The sequence below is a fragment of the Squalius cephalus genome (assembly GCF_949319135.1).
Source record: "Squalius cephalus genome assembly, chromosome: 15".
Taxonomy (NCBI): domain Eukaryota; kingdom Metazoa; phylum Chordata; class Actinopteri; order Cypriniformes; family Leuciscidae; genus Squalius; species Squalius cephalus.
The window spans coordinates 31,029,688-31,045,276 of NC_137136.1; the positions used below are offsets into that span (position 1 = coordinate 31,029,688).

At 38.0% G+C, this 15,589-nt stretch overlaps 1 protein-coding gene across 2 annotated transcripts in view; it reads left to right on the forward strand.

Annotated features, from left to right (window-relative positions):
- The window catches only part of adamtsl4 (ADAMTS-like 4), a 66,920-nt gene extending 54,532 nt beyond the window's left edge, over positions 1–12,388 (forward strand). For both annotated transcript variants that reach the window (XM_079894191.1, XM_079894192.1), the window contains exons 9-17: positions 597–723; positions 3,436–3,696; positions 5,523–5,652; positions 6,402–6,606; positions 7,963–8,136; positions 8,265–8,444; positions 9,637–9,816; positions 9,905–10,049; positions 11,126–12,388. In XM_079894191.1, coding sequence (XP_079750317.1) covers positions 597–723; positions 3,436–3,696; positions 5,523–5,652; positions 6,402–6,606; positions 7,963–8,136; positions 8,265–8,444; positions 9,637–9,816; positions 9,905–10,049; positions 11,126–11,256 — 1,533 coding nt within the window. In that variant the 3' untranslated portion in view covers positions 11,257–12,388. The remainder of the gene's footprint in view (positions 1–596; positions 724–3,435; positions 3,697–5,522; positions 5,653–6,401; positions 6,607–7,962; positions 8,137–8,264; positions 8,445–9,636; positions 9,817–9,904; positions 10,050–11,125) is intronic.
- The last annotated feature ends 3,201 nt before the right edge of the window (positions 12,389–15,589 follow it).

Genomic DNA, 15,589 nt, shown 5'->3' on the forward strand with positions numbered 1-15,589 from the left:
TATGCTAAGTATATTAGGTATACTGGTATATGTGTCAGTATTGGTCTAGTTTAGGTATGAGTAGTTTAATTATACTAGTTCAAGTATTAGTATTGGTCTGGTTTAGGTTTCAGTAGTTTTGGTCCCAGACAGTAACATAGCGTCGGCCCAGATCCGGTCCACATCTGGTATGCGTGGAATCCACATGTACCAGATGTGGGCCGGATCTGGGCCGACACTATGTTGCTGTCTGGGGTAGCACACTACTTCAATTATCCGTATTTTAAGTAGTGATACTAGTTTAAGTATCAATATTGGTTTAGTTTAGGTGTCAGTAAGAGTCTCTTGTTGACATACAGTAACAGCGTATCATGAATAGCACAGCTCTGATCATTTGGTGATGAATAATAGTTCATATTCATATGCTTTAGCTTTAAGTTCATTTAGATGTTCAGAGAAAGAGCGTCCACATAGTTCTGAGTGTGTAGGAGTGTGTTCGAGTGTGTTTTCATCAGTGATATATGGCCGATACTAACTGGAATGCGGTCATGGAGTGAGACGTTACCATATGCTGGAGTTTATTAACCTGTTTTTACTTTCTCTCTCTCTCGCTGTAGATTATTTTCCACAGGCAGAATCCAGGCATAGACTATGAATATTACATCCCAGTGGAGAAACAGAGGGACGGAGAGAGAGAAGTACACAGAGAGAGGGAGCGAGGACGGGCAGCACTCCGAGAAATCAGTGAGTTTTCCTACAGTCTTCTTGTCACACAGAGTCTCTCTCTCTCTCTCTCTCTCTCTCTCTCTCTCTCTCTCTCCATCTCAGTTTCTATTTTTCTCTCCTGATGATCTGCTATGTCACTCTAAATTTATAGTGTTTATATGTCTGTGCCACAGAGATATATTTCACTTGAGTAGTCTTCTCTTATTTCTCTCATCACTTATTGGCCACTGTTGAAACCTTTTAAGGTCATTATAGGAGAATGGGCCTATGATTGTGTGTGTGTAACATCAGGTGATGTTAAACAGAGTTTTTATGAGAATGGGGTCACTGTGAGAGTGTGTGACATGAACCAAAAAGCATGAATCAGGCTTTAGTTCTGTGCCAACACTCTGCTAAAAATCTATTTTGGCAACTTGGGAACATACTAGACCATTTAAATCAGCTTAAACCAGCTAATACCAGCACACCACAGGCTGGTTTAAGCTGGTCTTTTCAGCTGGGAATTAAAACCTGGTGAGCTGCCTTGCCGTCTACCTTCTGAGGCGTCCTCTACCCATAATTTGAGCAGTCTGGCGTTGCATGGTGCTAAGCTAACTACAGAATATTCTAAAGGATGATCACACATGCAGCAACTTGCAGCAAGACTTTTAATAAGAGTTTGATGATTTCTGATAACAAGAGAAACAGCAACTGTTGCAAAGCAAATGAACAGGTGTAAAGCAAATACTGTTCTTAACTACCTTTTCAAATTTGTACAGATGCCTTTTCAAATACTTGTTCAGTTATGCTGGGTACACACCAAAAGATTTTTTACATCTTATAAGATTTTCAAAATGTGATAGACCACAAACATGAGGACAAAAAATCCTAGATTTAAGCATTTTGCTCCTATAGTGTGTGGTGTGCCATGATGTGACAAAGACAGCACACCACACACAAACAGATTTTCAACCAGATTCTCGACTGTGAACACAGGAAATCTCACAAAAGCTCGCGAGACTTCAGAATAAGCATGTCGGATGATATGCAGGAAGAAATTATGATGATAGTGTTTGATGAATGATTTTCACAGAAAATTCACATAAAAAAAAAAACAAAAAAAAAACAAAAAACATTGTACCCACCATTATATATAACCTTTTATACAGAAATATATTCATTCTTTATTGTCTTAATTTATTCTTTATTGTATTTATTTTCTCTTTAGAAAAAGTTAGCCTATTTAATCCCTCACTGAACCCTAGCCTATAACACTCAGCTTCCTGCGTGTGTGCGTGTGTGAGAATGACCGTCTTCCATCATCTCACTTTCTGATTGGATATTGTTTCGCTTCACGTGATAATCTCCAGAACGTTCGCGCGTTTGTCCTCGGGGTTCCCCCCACACATCAGGATTTCTGATCGTATATATTAAACATGTTTAATATTTACGATTCGCGATCGGGGCGGCTCCGACGTTCTTCCGAGCAGGTTCGGACACTCTTAACACACCTCACACCAAGGGAAAATCTGATAAGATAATCTGTTGAACCATCAAGATAATCGGGACATATCTAGGATTGTCGGAAGGGGGGAAATCGGCCCAAAATCAGCCCGATTATCTTTTGGTGTGTACCCAGCATTAGTTGCAACATTCCCTTGTGCAAAGGAAGTGTGCTTAATTGTATTGAATGTGCAGTAGTTTACTTCAAATTATAAAAGTATATTTTTAAAAACTCTACTTGCAGATAATATTAATGAAGTAAAAAATAAAGTTAAGTGTTCAAAAACATTACAGTCAGTCACACCTTGGGCCCTATTTTAACTATATAAGCGCATGGTCTAAAGTGCACGGGGCAAGTGCACTGAGGGCTTGTCCGAATCCACTTTTGCTAGTTTAACAACGAGAAAAATGGTCGGTGCTCCCGGCGCATGGTCTAAAAGGGTTGCCCCTATTCTCTTAATGAGTAATGGGTGTGTTTTGGGCGTAACATTAAATAAACCAATCAGAGTCTCATCTCTCATTCCCTTTAAAAGCCAGTTGCGCTCGCGCCATCGTGGATTCAATATTTACATGCTGGAATCTGCAAGCGTAAAGACTGAACACTTCTCCAGAGTGGAAACGGATCTGCTCGTGTGCGAGGTTAAAGCAGCAGACCATCTACGGGACAAGCCGGATTCCACCATATCTTTATGTACACAATGATAATATTTTACATTGTAATCCTTTAATTGTAAATATTTGGCATGTTTGTGTGCTGCTGTGTGTCCCTGTGTGTGTAATAAGCAGAGTGTACGCGTGTTGTGGATCCGCCTATAGGCGCATATTATTAATGCCCCCTTTAAATAACAAAACAAATATTGCACCATTGACTTTAGACCAGGTTTCAGTTGGTCAGTGTCTCAGTCTATTTCAGTTGCCTCAAAATAGCAACGCACCAACAATGTGCCTGAACACACCTCGTCTTCAGACCAGCAGCCCATGGGCGCACAAATGGGTGCAAATGCATTTGCTATTTAAACAACGTGGCGCAGGACGTGAAAATGATAACTGCGTCCGGCTGAAACTAGTAAAAAACACTTATAATATTGTTTATTATTTCCTTAATAAGTACTCTTTTTAAAGGCAAGCATAAGTGTACTTCTTTTCACAAGGGTTTTACTGTTGCATTTCAGCCAATCTTATTTGTTTAGTGTTTAGCTCTAGGTAGGCAGCACACTAGGACTCATCATGCTTATCTCTGTGTTTCAGGTTCTGTCTCAGTGGGAGTCGAGAACCCTGTTCCTCCTCCTCCTGTTTTGTCTTCTGCCTCCTCGCCGCCATTTTCCTTCCCTTCCTCCTCATCTTCCTCTGCATCTGATCGACGGCCACCAGAGAGGCCCCGCCCACAGGGCTTAGGACCCAATCGTAACGCTCGGATCCCTCCAAGAACGGACCTCCCACTGGACAATCAGCCTGCATTCATGTGGCAAAGAGGCGCGCTGACAGAATGCACTGCTACCTGCGGCAAAGGTCAGAGGTCACCATAGCTATGTAAATGAGTTGTAATCAAGGGGTCAATGTTTGGCCGGTAAGCATTTTCTGGTAGATATCATAATTACACATTTATGCAATGAAAATACATTTTTCTCAATGGACGACCATTCAAAAGTAACTATTCAGACTAAATTAAATCATTGCAGCATATGAATTAGGGCTGGGAAATTATTTCCTCGATAAAATTATAACAGAAGTTCGATAAGTGTTCAATATAATGTTTATGCATTATGCAAATTATGCTGCACATGTCTGTCGCAGACACACTGGTGCCAATGACTGATAAGCACTGCTATTTCTGGTGCCTATGAGAAACATTAAACAGCAAACTGGCCAAAAGCGGAACGAGCCAGAGCTGCTCGTTTGAACCACGCGTTACACAATTATCAGCTCGGCTCAAAACACAGCAGCACAGCGAGAGCTTAGAGCGGATGTGTTTACTTGTTGACCGTCTTGATCACGTGACCACTAAAAATCGTGGTGAGATTCAGTGACATGCTTCAGAGTTTGGTGCAGAGCTCTCCCATACAAAACACAAATCAAACACTTACTGAAACCATGGCATTGTGGCAGAATCGAATTTTATTAAATTATTCATGTAGATTTGTGCAAGGAGTAATGGAATATAATTACAGTATTTCTGCATTTATATTATACTAAAACTATAGTTTTTTTTTTTTTTTACCATGGTAGTGAAGTGCAATGCATGGTTGTACCTATGGTTAACATGATTCAAATACTATTTACCCTATAAAAATGAGGTTGTTACAATTTTTCAGTGTTACAATGTTTTTTTGTTTTTATGAACATACATTTACATTTATATCTATATCCCAACTCAAGCTACTGTAAAAAAAATAAAAATAAAATAATTATTGCTAAATTTTCAGCATCATTACTCCAGTCTTCAGTGTCACATGATGTCACTATTTCTTCTTATTATAATTGTTGAAAACAGTTGTGCTGCTTCATATTTTTTGATGAATAGACCATTCAAAAGAACAGCATTTATTTTAAATGGAAATCTTTTTTAACATTATAAAGGTATTTACTGTCACTTTTAATCAATTTAATGCATCCTGTAAAAAAAAAAGCATTCATTTATTAAAAAATTACTATTTTACTGACCCCACATTTTTTAACAGTAGTGTTTGCATATGCCTGTATTTTCCCCATCTGCTACAAGCAGTTCTGCTATTGAGTGATCAGTCACATGACATTTACATGAATCTCCTCTTACGACTTTGCACCGGTTGACACCACACACTATTGCTTTTGAGTGGCTCTTCTATAACCTGTGATCCAGAGTGGACGCGGTGGATTAATGTTGTGTTTATTTGTAATAGGCGAGCTGGAAACTCTCAGAGAACATGAACCCACTGCCTACTGACATATGAAGAAAGCCAAGCATTGTGGAACAGAACGTACATGTGCCAAACTGTTAGGGAGTTTCTCTATAGGGCTGTGAGTGTGTTCGACGGGGTTTCTCAGCTCGCTTGCCATTGTTTTTTATTAAGCTGATTTACCCAGTGTTAGTTTGCTATCTGCTGCCTCCTTCTGGTATGTTTAAAGAGCGAGTGGCGAAACATCACTCACTATTACTATTCCACAGATTTAGTGATTTTAAACAGAAAAGAACCAAAGCAATATCTAGAGATCAGAAGATCACAGAGATTTGAGGGTGTAAACAACCACCCAGAACACCTTGCCATCAAATTTGACACCACTCACCACTAAAAAATGCCGTGTTATGTGTGTATGTTTGTTATTTGACGTGTATGTATGTGTTTGTGTATATTCAGGCTCTCAGTACAGAGAGATTGTGTGTGTGAATAGACACACAGAACAGGAAGTCCATGAGAGGAGGTGTGACTCTGCAACCAAACCCGTGGCAGAGGAGGAACCCTGTAATGTTCATCCTTGTCCACCATTGTGAGTTACTGTGCATGTAGAGTACATACAATACAATAAATTTTTAATGAGTAAGGATGCATTAGATTGATCAAAGTGATGGTAAAGACATTTATAATGTTACAAAATATTTCTATTTTGAACTTTCTATTAATCTATTCAACTCCCTATAAGAGCAGGGAACGCAGTGATAATCAGTGGTAAACAGAACAGAACCAACATAAATGTATTGCAGATATCATTAATGTTCTTAATGACTGTAATTTAATGTGACTCCATGAATCAAGATCAATGCCAGTCTGATGACCTACTTCTACTGACTAGCCAATAAAAGTGCAACATGAATACTCACCCTGAGCTCCATTTGCAAGATTGGCATGCCAAGTTGGCCTCTTTTCCCAAGCCATGACCACGTCCATATTCTCCTCTTTTGCTCACTTTTTAGCACACATAAAAAACACAATTGCCAAAGGTTGATTCATCTTGCTCTATTTGTTCACCACTACCGTATACTGATGATGTTTTATTCTTCTATACTAACTTGGTCGTAGCCTACGATTCAATAGGTGTCATTATCGTTCAGTCTAGAGAAGACCCAACTTGTAGACCCAAGTTTATTAGATCCATATTGTACAGTGTTATTTTGCACTGATCTTATATGATTGCTGAAATTGCACAGACTGTGGCAGGCATTACATTAAATGAACATAAATTGTTTTGGGTTAATATGTAGGCTATATCTCAGTTAACTTGTGTGTGTGTGTGTGCAGCTGGGATACAGGCGTGTGGTCGGAGTGCAGTGTTTCCTGCGGTCGGGGTGTGCAGCAGCGTCACATACAGTGCAGGCAGAGTTTTGGGAACCGTTCAACGATGGTTCACCCTCAGCGCTGCTCCAGTCTCTCGCGCCCCAATGCCACTCAGCCCTGCCACCCGCGCGTGTGCTCCCACTGGGAGATCAGCACCAACTGGAGCACGGTAAGACACGTGTGTGCGTCAGGTGGACTTGCTTACTTTTTCTTTTAGTATTATTCAGTATATTTTGTAAATATTATGTGTAGTAAAATGTTGTTGTATATTTTGAGCACTGGTGTTTTTTCTGTTCTTGTTGCATCTTTAAAGGGGACTTATTATGCTAAATTCTCTTTTATAAGGTGTTTGAACACAGATGTGTGTAAACAACAAGCCTATAATGGTAAAATTCCACCCACTCCTTTTTTAGAATCCCCATAAATCATAAACAGAGTCTCCAAACGAGCGGTTCCAGATTCCCCCCTACTCTTATGTAAGCCCCGCCCATGACTGGTGACGATCGGCCTTATTAGCATAGATCCCGCCCTGAGTGACCTCACCATTACTGTTTCCTCACTGTAGCAGATGGAGATATGCAACGTCTGCGCCAAAAAAACATTACAAAGGTTCTGTTATTGGATGTACCAACGAACATAAGAGTATCCATAGACTCCCAGCATCTGAGCCACTAAGGACACCGTGGTTGAATTTCATTTATGAAGGAGATGTGCCGAAGAATGTCGTTAAAGTGTTATATATCCTTTTATGCTGGACTGCTTTACAAACAAGGGTCAGTTCAACGCTGAATTTCCACAAAAGTTGTTTCTGAAAGATTTTTAGATTAACATGATGGTACATGCTAGTCGATGATGAGTTGAATCAACTTAACTCCACAACAACTACATACATTTATCCACTAATCATTCAGAAACGTCCCGTTGCATTCTAAAGGTTGTAACTTGAGTCTCTCCATCATTGTACGACTCTGGTACTAACATGTAAGGCTACTGACAATTTCTGACATTTTGGCTGCGTGACACTCTCCAGTTTTGTTGTTGCCGGAGTATCTGAAGCAGGAGCTGTAAAGACTCCGCCCTCTTCTGGAAAGGGGCAGCAGCTCATTTGCATTTAAAGGGACACACACAAACATTGTTTGTTTTTTCTCAAACTCAAATAGGGGCAAATTTTACAAATTATAGGCTAATAAAAGATATGTGGGGTATTTTGAGCTGACTCTTCACATACACATACTGTGGACACTAGTGACTAATATTACATCTTACAAAGGGGCATATAATAGGTCCCTTTAAATTCCTTTCCTTTAAGCCTGTTCCATATTGCTTTCTGTCTAGCTGTTTTTATAGGCAAAAATGTGTCATGTGCTAATGAAACATGTTCTGGCTGCAGTAGTTGTTCAGTTAACCAACTGACTAGTTGATTTGGAAAATCTGTTGTTTTGCTCTAGTCTTCTGTGTTTATCTCCAGAGACACATAGACGTGTTTGAGCTGTCTGCATGTGTGATGATGCATCTTTTTCCACAGTGTTCAGTGGATTGTGGAGTGGGAAAGAGAACCAGGAGTGTACGCTGTGTCAGTAACCATGGGAGCACTATGAGTGACAGGGAGTGCAATGACAGGCTCCGCCCACAGCGCACCGAGGACTGTCACATGGGTCCTTGTGTCACTAATTGGTACTTCACGGATTGGACAAACACTGTGAGTATTGACCCGTGAGACTCATGCTTGCACTTGATTTGCAAAAAAGGTCATTTTGTAAATGTATATATTCATATAGAGATATTTAATCAAATGGGTTATTGTTTTTCTCTCTCTTTCTCTCTCAGTGTTCTGCGACGTGCGGGCCGGGTGTCCAGCGGAGAGAGGTGGTGTGTTTGACCGGTGGAGGCAGGAGAGAAGGAGACGGTGGAGTGGAATGTGTGGCAGAGAAACCGGCTGATATGAAGGCCTGTAACGGGGGTCCCTGTACACCCACACACCTGTGGTACACTGGACCCTGGGGACAGGTGAGGCCCGTGTGTCTACTGCAAAAATCGATCAATTGTGTTCCAATGTCAAGGTCTATGTAAGAATAGAATATATTATAGAATAGAAGAACACGTCATTGAATGAAGTGGAATAATAGAATAGAATAAAATAGAAATATGAATAAAAGAACAACATCAAAGAAAATTAAATAAATAATATGAATACAATGAAATAGAACAAAATATAATAGATCAATGTAAAATAGAAGAACAATGAATAGAACAGAATAAATTTGCATAGAATAAAGTTAAAAACAATGTGGAATGGAATAACAGAATAGTACAGAACAATTAGAAGCCAATTAGAATAAAGTTAAAATATTTCAATTCAGAAATAGAATAGAATGTAGAATAGAACAACATCAAAGAAAAGCCAATCAAATTTAATTGAACAAAATAAAATATTGTAGAATAGAATAACAATAAAGTTAAAATAATTAAATTAGATTATTTAAAAAAAGAATAGAATAATGTAGAACAGAATGACATCCAAGAAACCTAATAAAAGGAAATAGAACAAAATAAAATAGAATGAAATATTCATTAGAATAAATGGAGAGTTCATTAGAGCAGAATGAAGTTACATAGAATAAAGATGGATAGAATAGAACAAAGTTAAATGTAGAATAGAACTAGCCATTAAGAATAGTTAAAATAATTATAATTAGAACATTCTAAAATAGAATAAAATAATGTAGAATAGAATAACACTTAATAAAATTAAATGGAACAAAATAAAATATTATAGAACCATGAAGAATAGAACAGAATGAAATTGCATAGAATAAAGTTGGAAAAATAGAATAAATGTAGAACAATGAAGAACACATTAACAGAATACAATTCAATTAGAATAAAGTTAAAATATATCAATTAGAGCATTCTAAAAATTTAAAAGAATAATGTAGAATGACATCAAAGAAACCTCATAAAATGACAAATTAAAAACTAAAATAGAATAAAACCACGTAGAACAGAATAAAGTTGCATGGAATAAAGATGAAAGGAGTAAAACAAAGTTAAATGTAGAACTGTAGAATAAAACAACATTAAACAGAATAGAATAGAATAGAATAGAATAGAATAGAATAGAATAGAATAGAATAGAATAGAATAGAATAGAATAGAATAGTGAACTGTCTTTGAGTGTGTGTTCACTCTCTGTCAACAGTGTAACGCAGTGTGTGGGAACGGCACCCAGCGCAGGGACATCATCTGTGTGAGGAAGACAGGAAGTGACTTCACCGTGAGCGGCGCCAGTGAGTGCTCCCACCTGGAGAAACCGTTCCCAGTGCAGTCGTGTGAACTGGAGCCCTGCAAACCACAGTGGTTCACCACCGAATGGAGCACGGTGAGGATGACATCATCTGTCAATCAATCTGTCCTTCAGGGTCTTCCCTTATTCTGCTGTTATTAAGTGTTCCTCTGTCCCGGTGTAGTGCTCTCGCTCCTGTGGCGAAGGGGTGCAGACGCGGGAGGTCCGGTGTCTCACAGCAGACAAACAGTACAGTGCAGCCTGCCATCTCGACACCAAGCCTGCGCATGAGCAGTCCTGTAACACCATTCCCTGCAGTCCCTTTGAAGGTGTGTGTCTGTGTGTTCATGCATCGTGCCAGGATTTTCAAACCGGGGTCCGGGAAAAGTTTAGAGAAAAGCAGCGATATATACATTTAATTCAAATAAAATGTTATTTAAATAAATAAATAATAAATGTATACATTCGACAAAAAAAAAAAGTATTGTAAATAAATAAACATTTGTTTAAAAATAATATGTTGATACATTTGATTAAAATTCAATTAAATAAATAACATTTGATTTAAATAAAAAAATAAATAGGTACATAAATAAAAACATTTGATTAAAATAAATAAATAATATATAATTCAAATAAATATAATTTGATTAAAATTATACATTTAATAAAACTAAATAAATAAATAAATAAAACATAACTTAAATAAAAAGATAGTGTAAAAATGTCAAAGAAAATTAAACTAGCTAAATAAATAAATACATTTTATTAAAATGAAAACAATTATAAATTGTATTTGAATAAATATATAATAAATTAACACATTAGATACAAATAAATATATTTATTTGTAAATATAAATATAAATATATATAAAGTAATACATTGTATTAAAATAAAATAATAATTAAAATAAATAAATAACATTTGATTTAAATAAAAAATAAATAACTACAGTACATAAAAACATTTGATTAAAATAAATAAATAAAATTATAATAAATACAATTTGATTAAAATAATACATTTCATAATACTACATAATTAAATAGAAATTTATTTAAATAAAAATATAGTGTAAAAATGTAAAATATTAATAATATTAAACTAAGTGACTAAATAAAAACATTTGATTAAAATAATTTGATAAAAAACTTACAAAATACAGTATATGGAGTAGAAAAAAACGCAATGATGTAATGTAATAGAAACTAAATATTTTAAACATTTATAATACAAATTTGTCACAGTATTAACTGGATCTTTTTCTTTCTTTACTTTTAAATTTTAGGATGGGGGTCCCTCGTATGAGGAAGATCATACGTGGGGGTCCATGGCATCTAACAGATTGAAAACCCCTGGTTTAGATTATAATCCCTCTCTCTTCCTATCTCTCTCTTTGTAGATGAGAACTGTAAAGACAGACGACATAACTGTGTAATGGTGGTCCAGGCTCGACTCTGCGTCTACTCCTATTACAAGACCGCCTGCTGTGCGTCCTGTACCCAGAGTGCTCAGCGGGCCAAGAGACATTAACCCTAGACAAGTCACAGAGATTCGCTACGAGCCAACCAGAGCCAAAACTCAGCCAATCAGTGATCGCATTATAGATCTATCTCCGGAGACAGCCAATCAGAGGCCAGACATGTTCAAATGGAATTCCACCTTGAACTGAGCTGAGATCAGGATCCCTTTAAAGTGAAAGTTTTAAAATGTTACCACATATGGGCTCAAATGATTGACAGTAGCTCTTTCCCTATTGTTGAAGAGTCGGCGGCAGTGCTTGGACTGTTCAGTACACTATACTGTCAAATACTTAACCATTCCTTAAACAAGTGCACTGATGTCACAAGTCCTGTTATGGACATATATATGAAGATATTGTTAAGTGAGAACAATTCTATAAGTTGCTTTCGTGCTTTTGTCACACATGAAGTGTTTCATGGCTGTTTCTTTTAATTGCAAGTCAATCAGAATCACTAGTATTTGAACTCCGTCTCATTTAGCCGCTTTATGAGGCAAACTGTGACAAAACACAGATAAAACATCACACATAATGTGCATCCTTCACTCCTCATTGAGGTTTTTGTAAGAAAGTGAAAAGGAGAGACGGAATGCATCCATTTGTTTTCATGTGAATGCACATGATTGCATACCTGTAAGTATTGCCTAAAAATGACAGAAGCAGCAATAGATTATTATACAAGCATCAATTCTCCCCTCTGGCTTTGTGTCAGTCCCCTAAATTGTAAGATAGCTGAACAGAATTGATTGCAGTGTGAACAGAAATCTACTATGAATCATTTCTGGGATATAAATAGAAGATGAGCGGTATTTGATTTAGTCTTCATTCTTTAAGGTCAGTTTTGTCTGAATGTATATCAGTCGTTCAGTGTTCCATGTTTTAGTGATTTAATTTTTTTGTGACATGTTTTTGTTTTTTATTTGTTTGTTTGTTTATGTCTGGTTGTTTTTATTGGTTGCCCACAATATAAATTAAAATATGGCCATTACAGAATCAACATAGATTTCAGAAGCACTACCAGTTTTAATATCATAATTATAAAGCACAAATCATTTTTGTGCTTTTCATTTTGTGTAATATAAGGCCTCTGATTAATGGTTGCTATAGATATGTGCACATGCAGAATACATTTAGGACAGCGTCGCTTGTGCGGTTTATTCATTGCATAAGTATTAAATATGCAAATAGTATAGTCATTTAGCCAAAGCGATGTACAATGTAAGACCATTGCCCTGTGGTTAAAATACTCAAGGGTTTCTAGTATCAGAGATCAAATGTGAACTTTCTGTTACCAGCCCATAGCTATAACTACAAGGCTGACATAACCTCACTGATTGCAAATAATCCCTCTAATGTAGTGTAAAAATACAGTGAGTGAGTGAGTGAGTGAGTGAGTGAGTGAGTGAGTGAGTGAGTGTGTGAGTGTGTGAGTGAGTGAGTGAGTGAGTGAGTGAGTGAGTGAGTGAGTCTGAGTGAGTGAGTCTGTGTGTGTGTGTGTGTGTGTGTGTGTGTGTGTGTGTGTGTGTGTGTGTGTGTGTGTGTGTGTGTGTGAGTGAGTGAGTGAGTGAGTGAGTGAGTGAGTGAGTGAGTGAGTGAGTGAGTGAGTGAGTGAGTGAGTGAGTGAGCGAGTCTGAGTGAGTGAGTCTGAGTGAGTTAGTGAGTGAGTCTGAGCGAGTGAGTGAGTGAGTGAGCTAGTCTGAGTGAGTGAGTGAGCGAGTCTGAGTGAGTGAGTGAGTGAGTGAGCGAGCGAGTCTGAGTGAGTGAGTGAGTGAGAGTCTGAGTCTGAGTGAGTGAGTCTGAGTGTGTATGTGTGTGTGTGTGTGTGTGTGTGTGTGTGTGTGTGTGTGTGTCTGTGTGTGTGTGAGTGAGTGAGTGAGTGAGTGAGTGAGTGAGTGAGTGAGTGAGTGAGTGAGTGAGTGAGCGAGCGAGTCTGAGTGAGCGAGTGAGTCTGAGTGAGTGAGCGAGTCTGAGTGAGTGAGTGAGTCTGAGTGAGTGAGTGAGTGAGTGAGTGAGTGAGTGAGTGAGTGAGCGAGTGAGTCTGAGTGAGTGAGCGAGTCTGAGTGAGTGAGTGAGTGAGTGAGTGAGTGAGTGAGTGAGTGAGCGAGTGAGTCTGAGTGAGTGAGCGAGTCTGAGTGAGTGAGTGAGCGAGTCTGAGTGAGTGAGTCTGAGTGAGCGAGTGAGTGAGAGAGTCTGAGTGAGTGAGTCTGAGTGAGTGAGTGAGTGAGTGAGTGAGTCTGAGTGAGCGAGCGAGTCTGAGTGAGTGAGTAGGTTTAGGGGTAGAGTTAGTGTAAGGGGAGAGAATATACAGTTTGTACAGTATAAAAATCATTATGTCTATGGAAAGTCCCCATAAAACATGGAAACCCATCGTGTGTGTGCGTGTGTGTGTGTGTGTGTGTGTGTGTGTGAGTTTATGTACATATTTTGTATGTATATTATCACATGCGTTTAGACTGGTAGCAGAGACTCTTTAGATGAATAAAAATATGCTTTTATATACGAAACAGGAGACATAGTTATTTATCTATGATAAAATACATATAATTTATTTTTTTCTTAAATGGATCACTTACTGTCTTTGGAAATTCAAGATCAACTTGTCATTGTTATACATTTATGTTGCTTTGATATGGAATAAACAGTGTGTGCAGATTTTACCACAATTATTATTCATAATAAACAAACCTAAAACCGTACTACTGTTTTCTCATCAGTGCTGAAACTATGCTGATCTCATAGAAATAAATATTTTAATTACATACAGATTGCACAATAAGTAAAGTTACTCCTTAGAAGTCAAGCATAATTTCTTTGCCGATGACGTGGTTTGATATTTTGTGTCTAATGTGGTGACAATCACACATCAAATACCTTTTGTGGTCACTTGTATGTGAAGAAAAAAATAAAAATGAATAAAACGTTCATGTAGATTAACTAATAGAATACTATATGATGATATAATGTACACTCACCTAAAGGATTATTAGGAACACCTGTTCAATTTCTCATTAATGCAATTATCTAATCAACCAATCACATGGCAGTTGCTTCAATGCATTTAGGGGAGTGGTCCTGGTCAAGACAATCTCCTGAACTCCAAACTGAATGTCAGAATGGGAAAGAAAGGTGATTTAAGCAATTTTGAGCGTGGCATGGTTGTTGATGCTAGAGGTCAGAGGAGAATGGGCCGACTGATTCAAGCTGATAGAAGAGCAACTTTGACTGAAATAACCACTCGTTACAACCGAGGTATGCAGCAAAGCATTTGTGAAGCCACAACACGCACAACCTTGAGGCGGATGGGCTACAACAGCAGAAGACCCCACCGGGTACCACTCATCTCCACTACAAATAGGAAAAAGAGGCTACAATTTGCACAAGCTCACCAAAATTGGACAGTTGAAGACTGGAAAAATGTTGCCTGGTCTGATGAGTCTCGATTTCGGTTCAGACATTCAGATGGTAGAGTCAGAATTTGGCGTAAACAGAATGAGAACATGGATCCATCATGCCTTGTTACCACTGTGCAGGCTGGTGGTGGTGGTGTAATGGTGTGGGGGATGTTTTCTTGGCACACTTTAGGCCCCTTAGAGCCAATTGGGCATCGTTTAAATGCCACGGCCTACCTGAGCATTGTTTCTGACCATGTCCATCCCTTTATGACCACCATGTACCCATCCTCTGATGGCTACTTCCAGCAGGATAATGCACCATGTCACAAAGCTCGAATCATTTCAAATTGGTTTCTTGAACATGACAATGAGTTCACTGTACTAAAATGGCCCCCACAGTCACCAGATCTCAACCCAATAGAGCATCTTTGGGATGTGGTGGAACGGGAGCTTCGTGCCCTGGATGTGCATCCCACAAATCTCCATCAACTGCAAGATGCTATCCTATCAATATGGGCCAACATTTCTAAAGAATGCTTTCAGCACCTTGTTGAATCAATGCCACGTAGAATTAAGGCAGTTCTGAAGGCGAAAGGGGGTCAAACACAGTATTAGTATGGTGTTCCTAATAATCCTTTAGGTGAGTGTAAATCAATGTTATTGAAACTTATTACTTTAGACAAAAAACCTTTTCAAGTGTATTTCTATAGTCACGTCTTTTAAAAACTGTTTACTGAATGGTTAATTGGGAACCAAAATGGTTCTTCAATGGCAAGAAGAACATTTTAAAGAAATATATAAGGAGCCTTTTGTGCAATGGAAAGATTATATGAAGGTTCTTCATGGAAACATAGATCCCAATTAAAATTAAGTTTTTAATGTTGTTTATATGTCTGTGTTGTGTTTTTAATATACAGAACTTTAAAGTCACCATGAAATCAAATTTTACAAT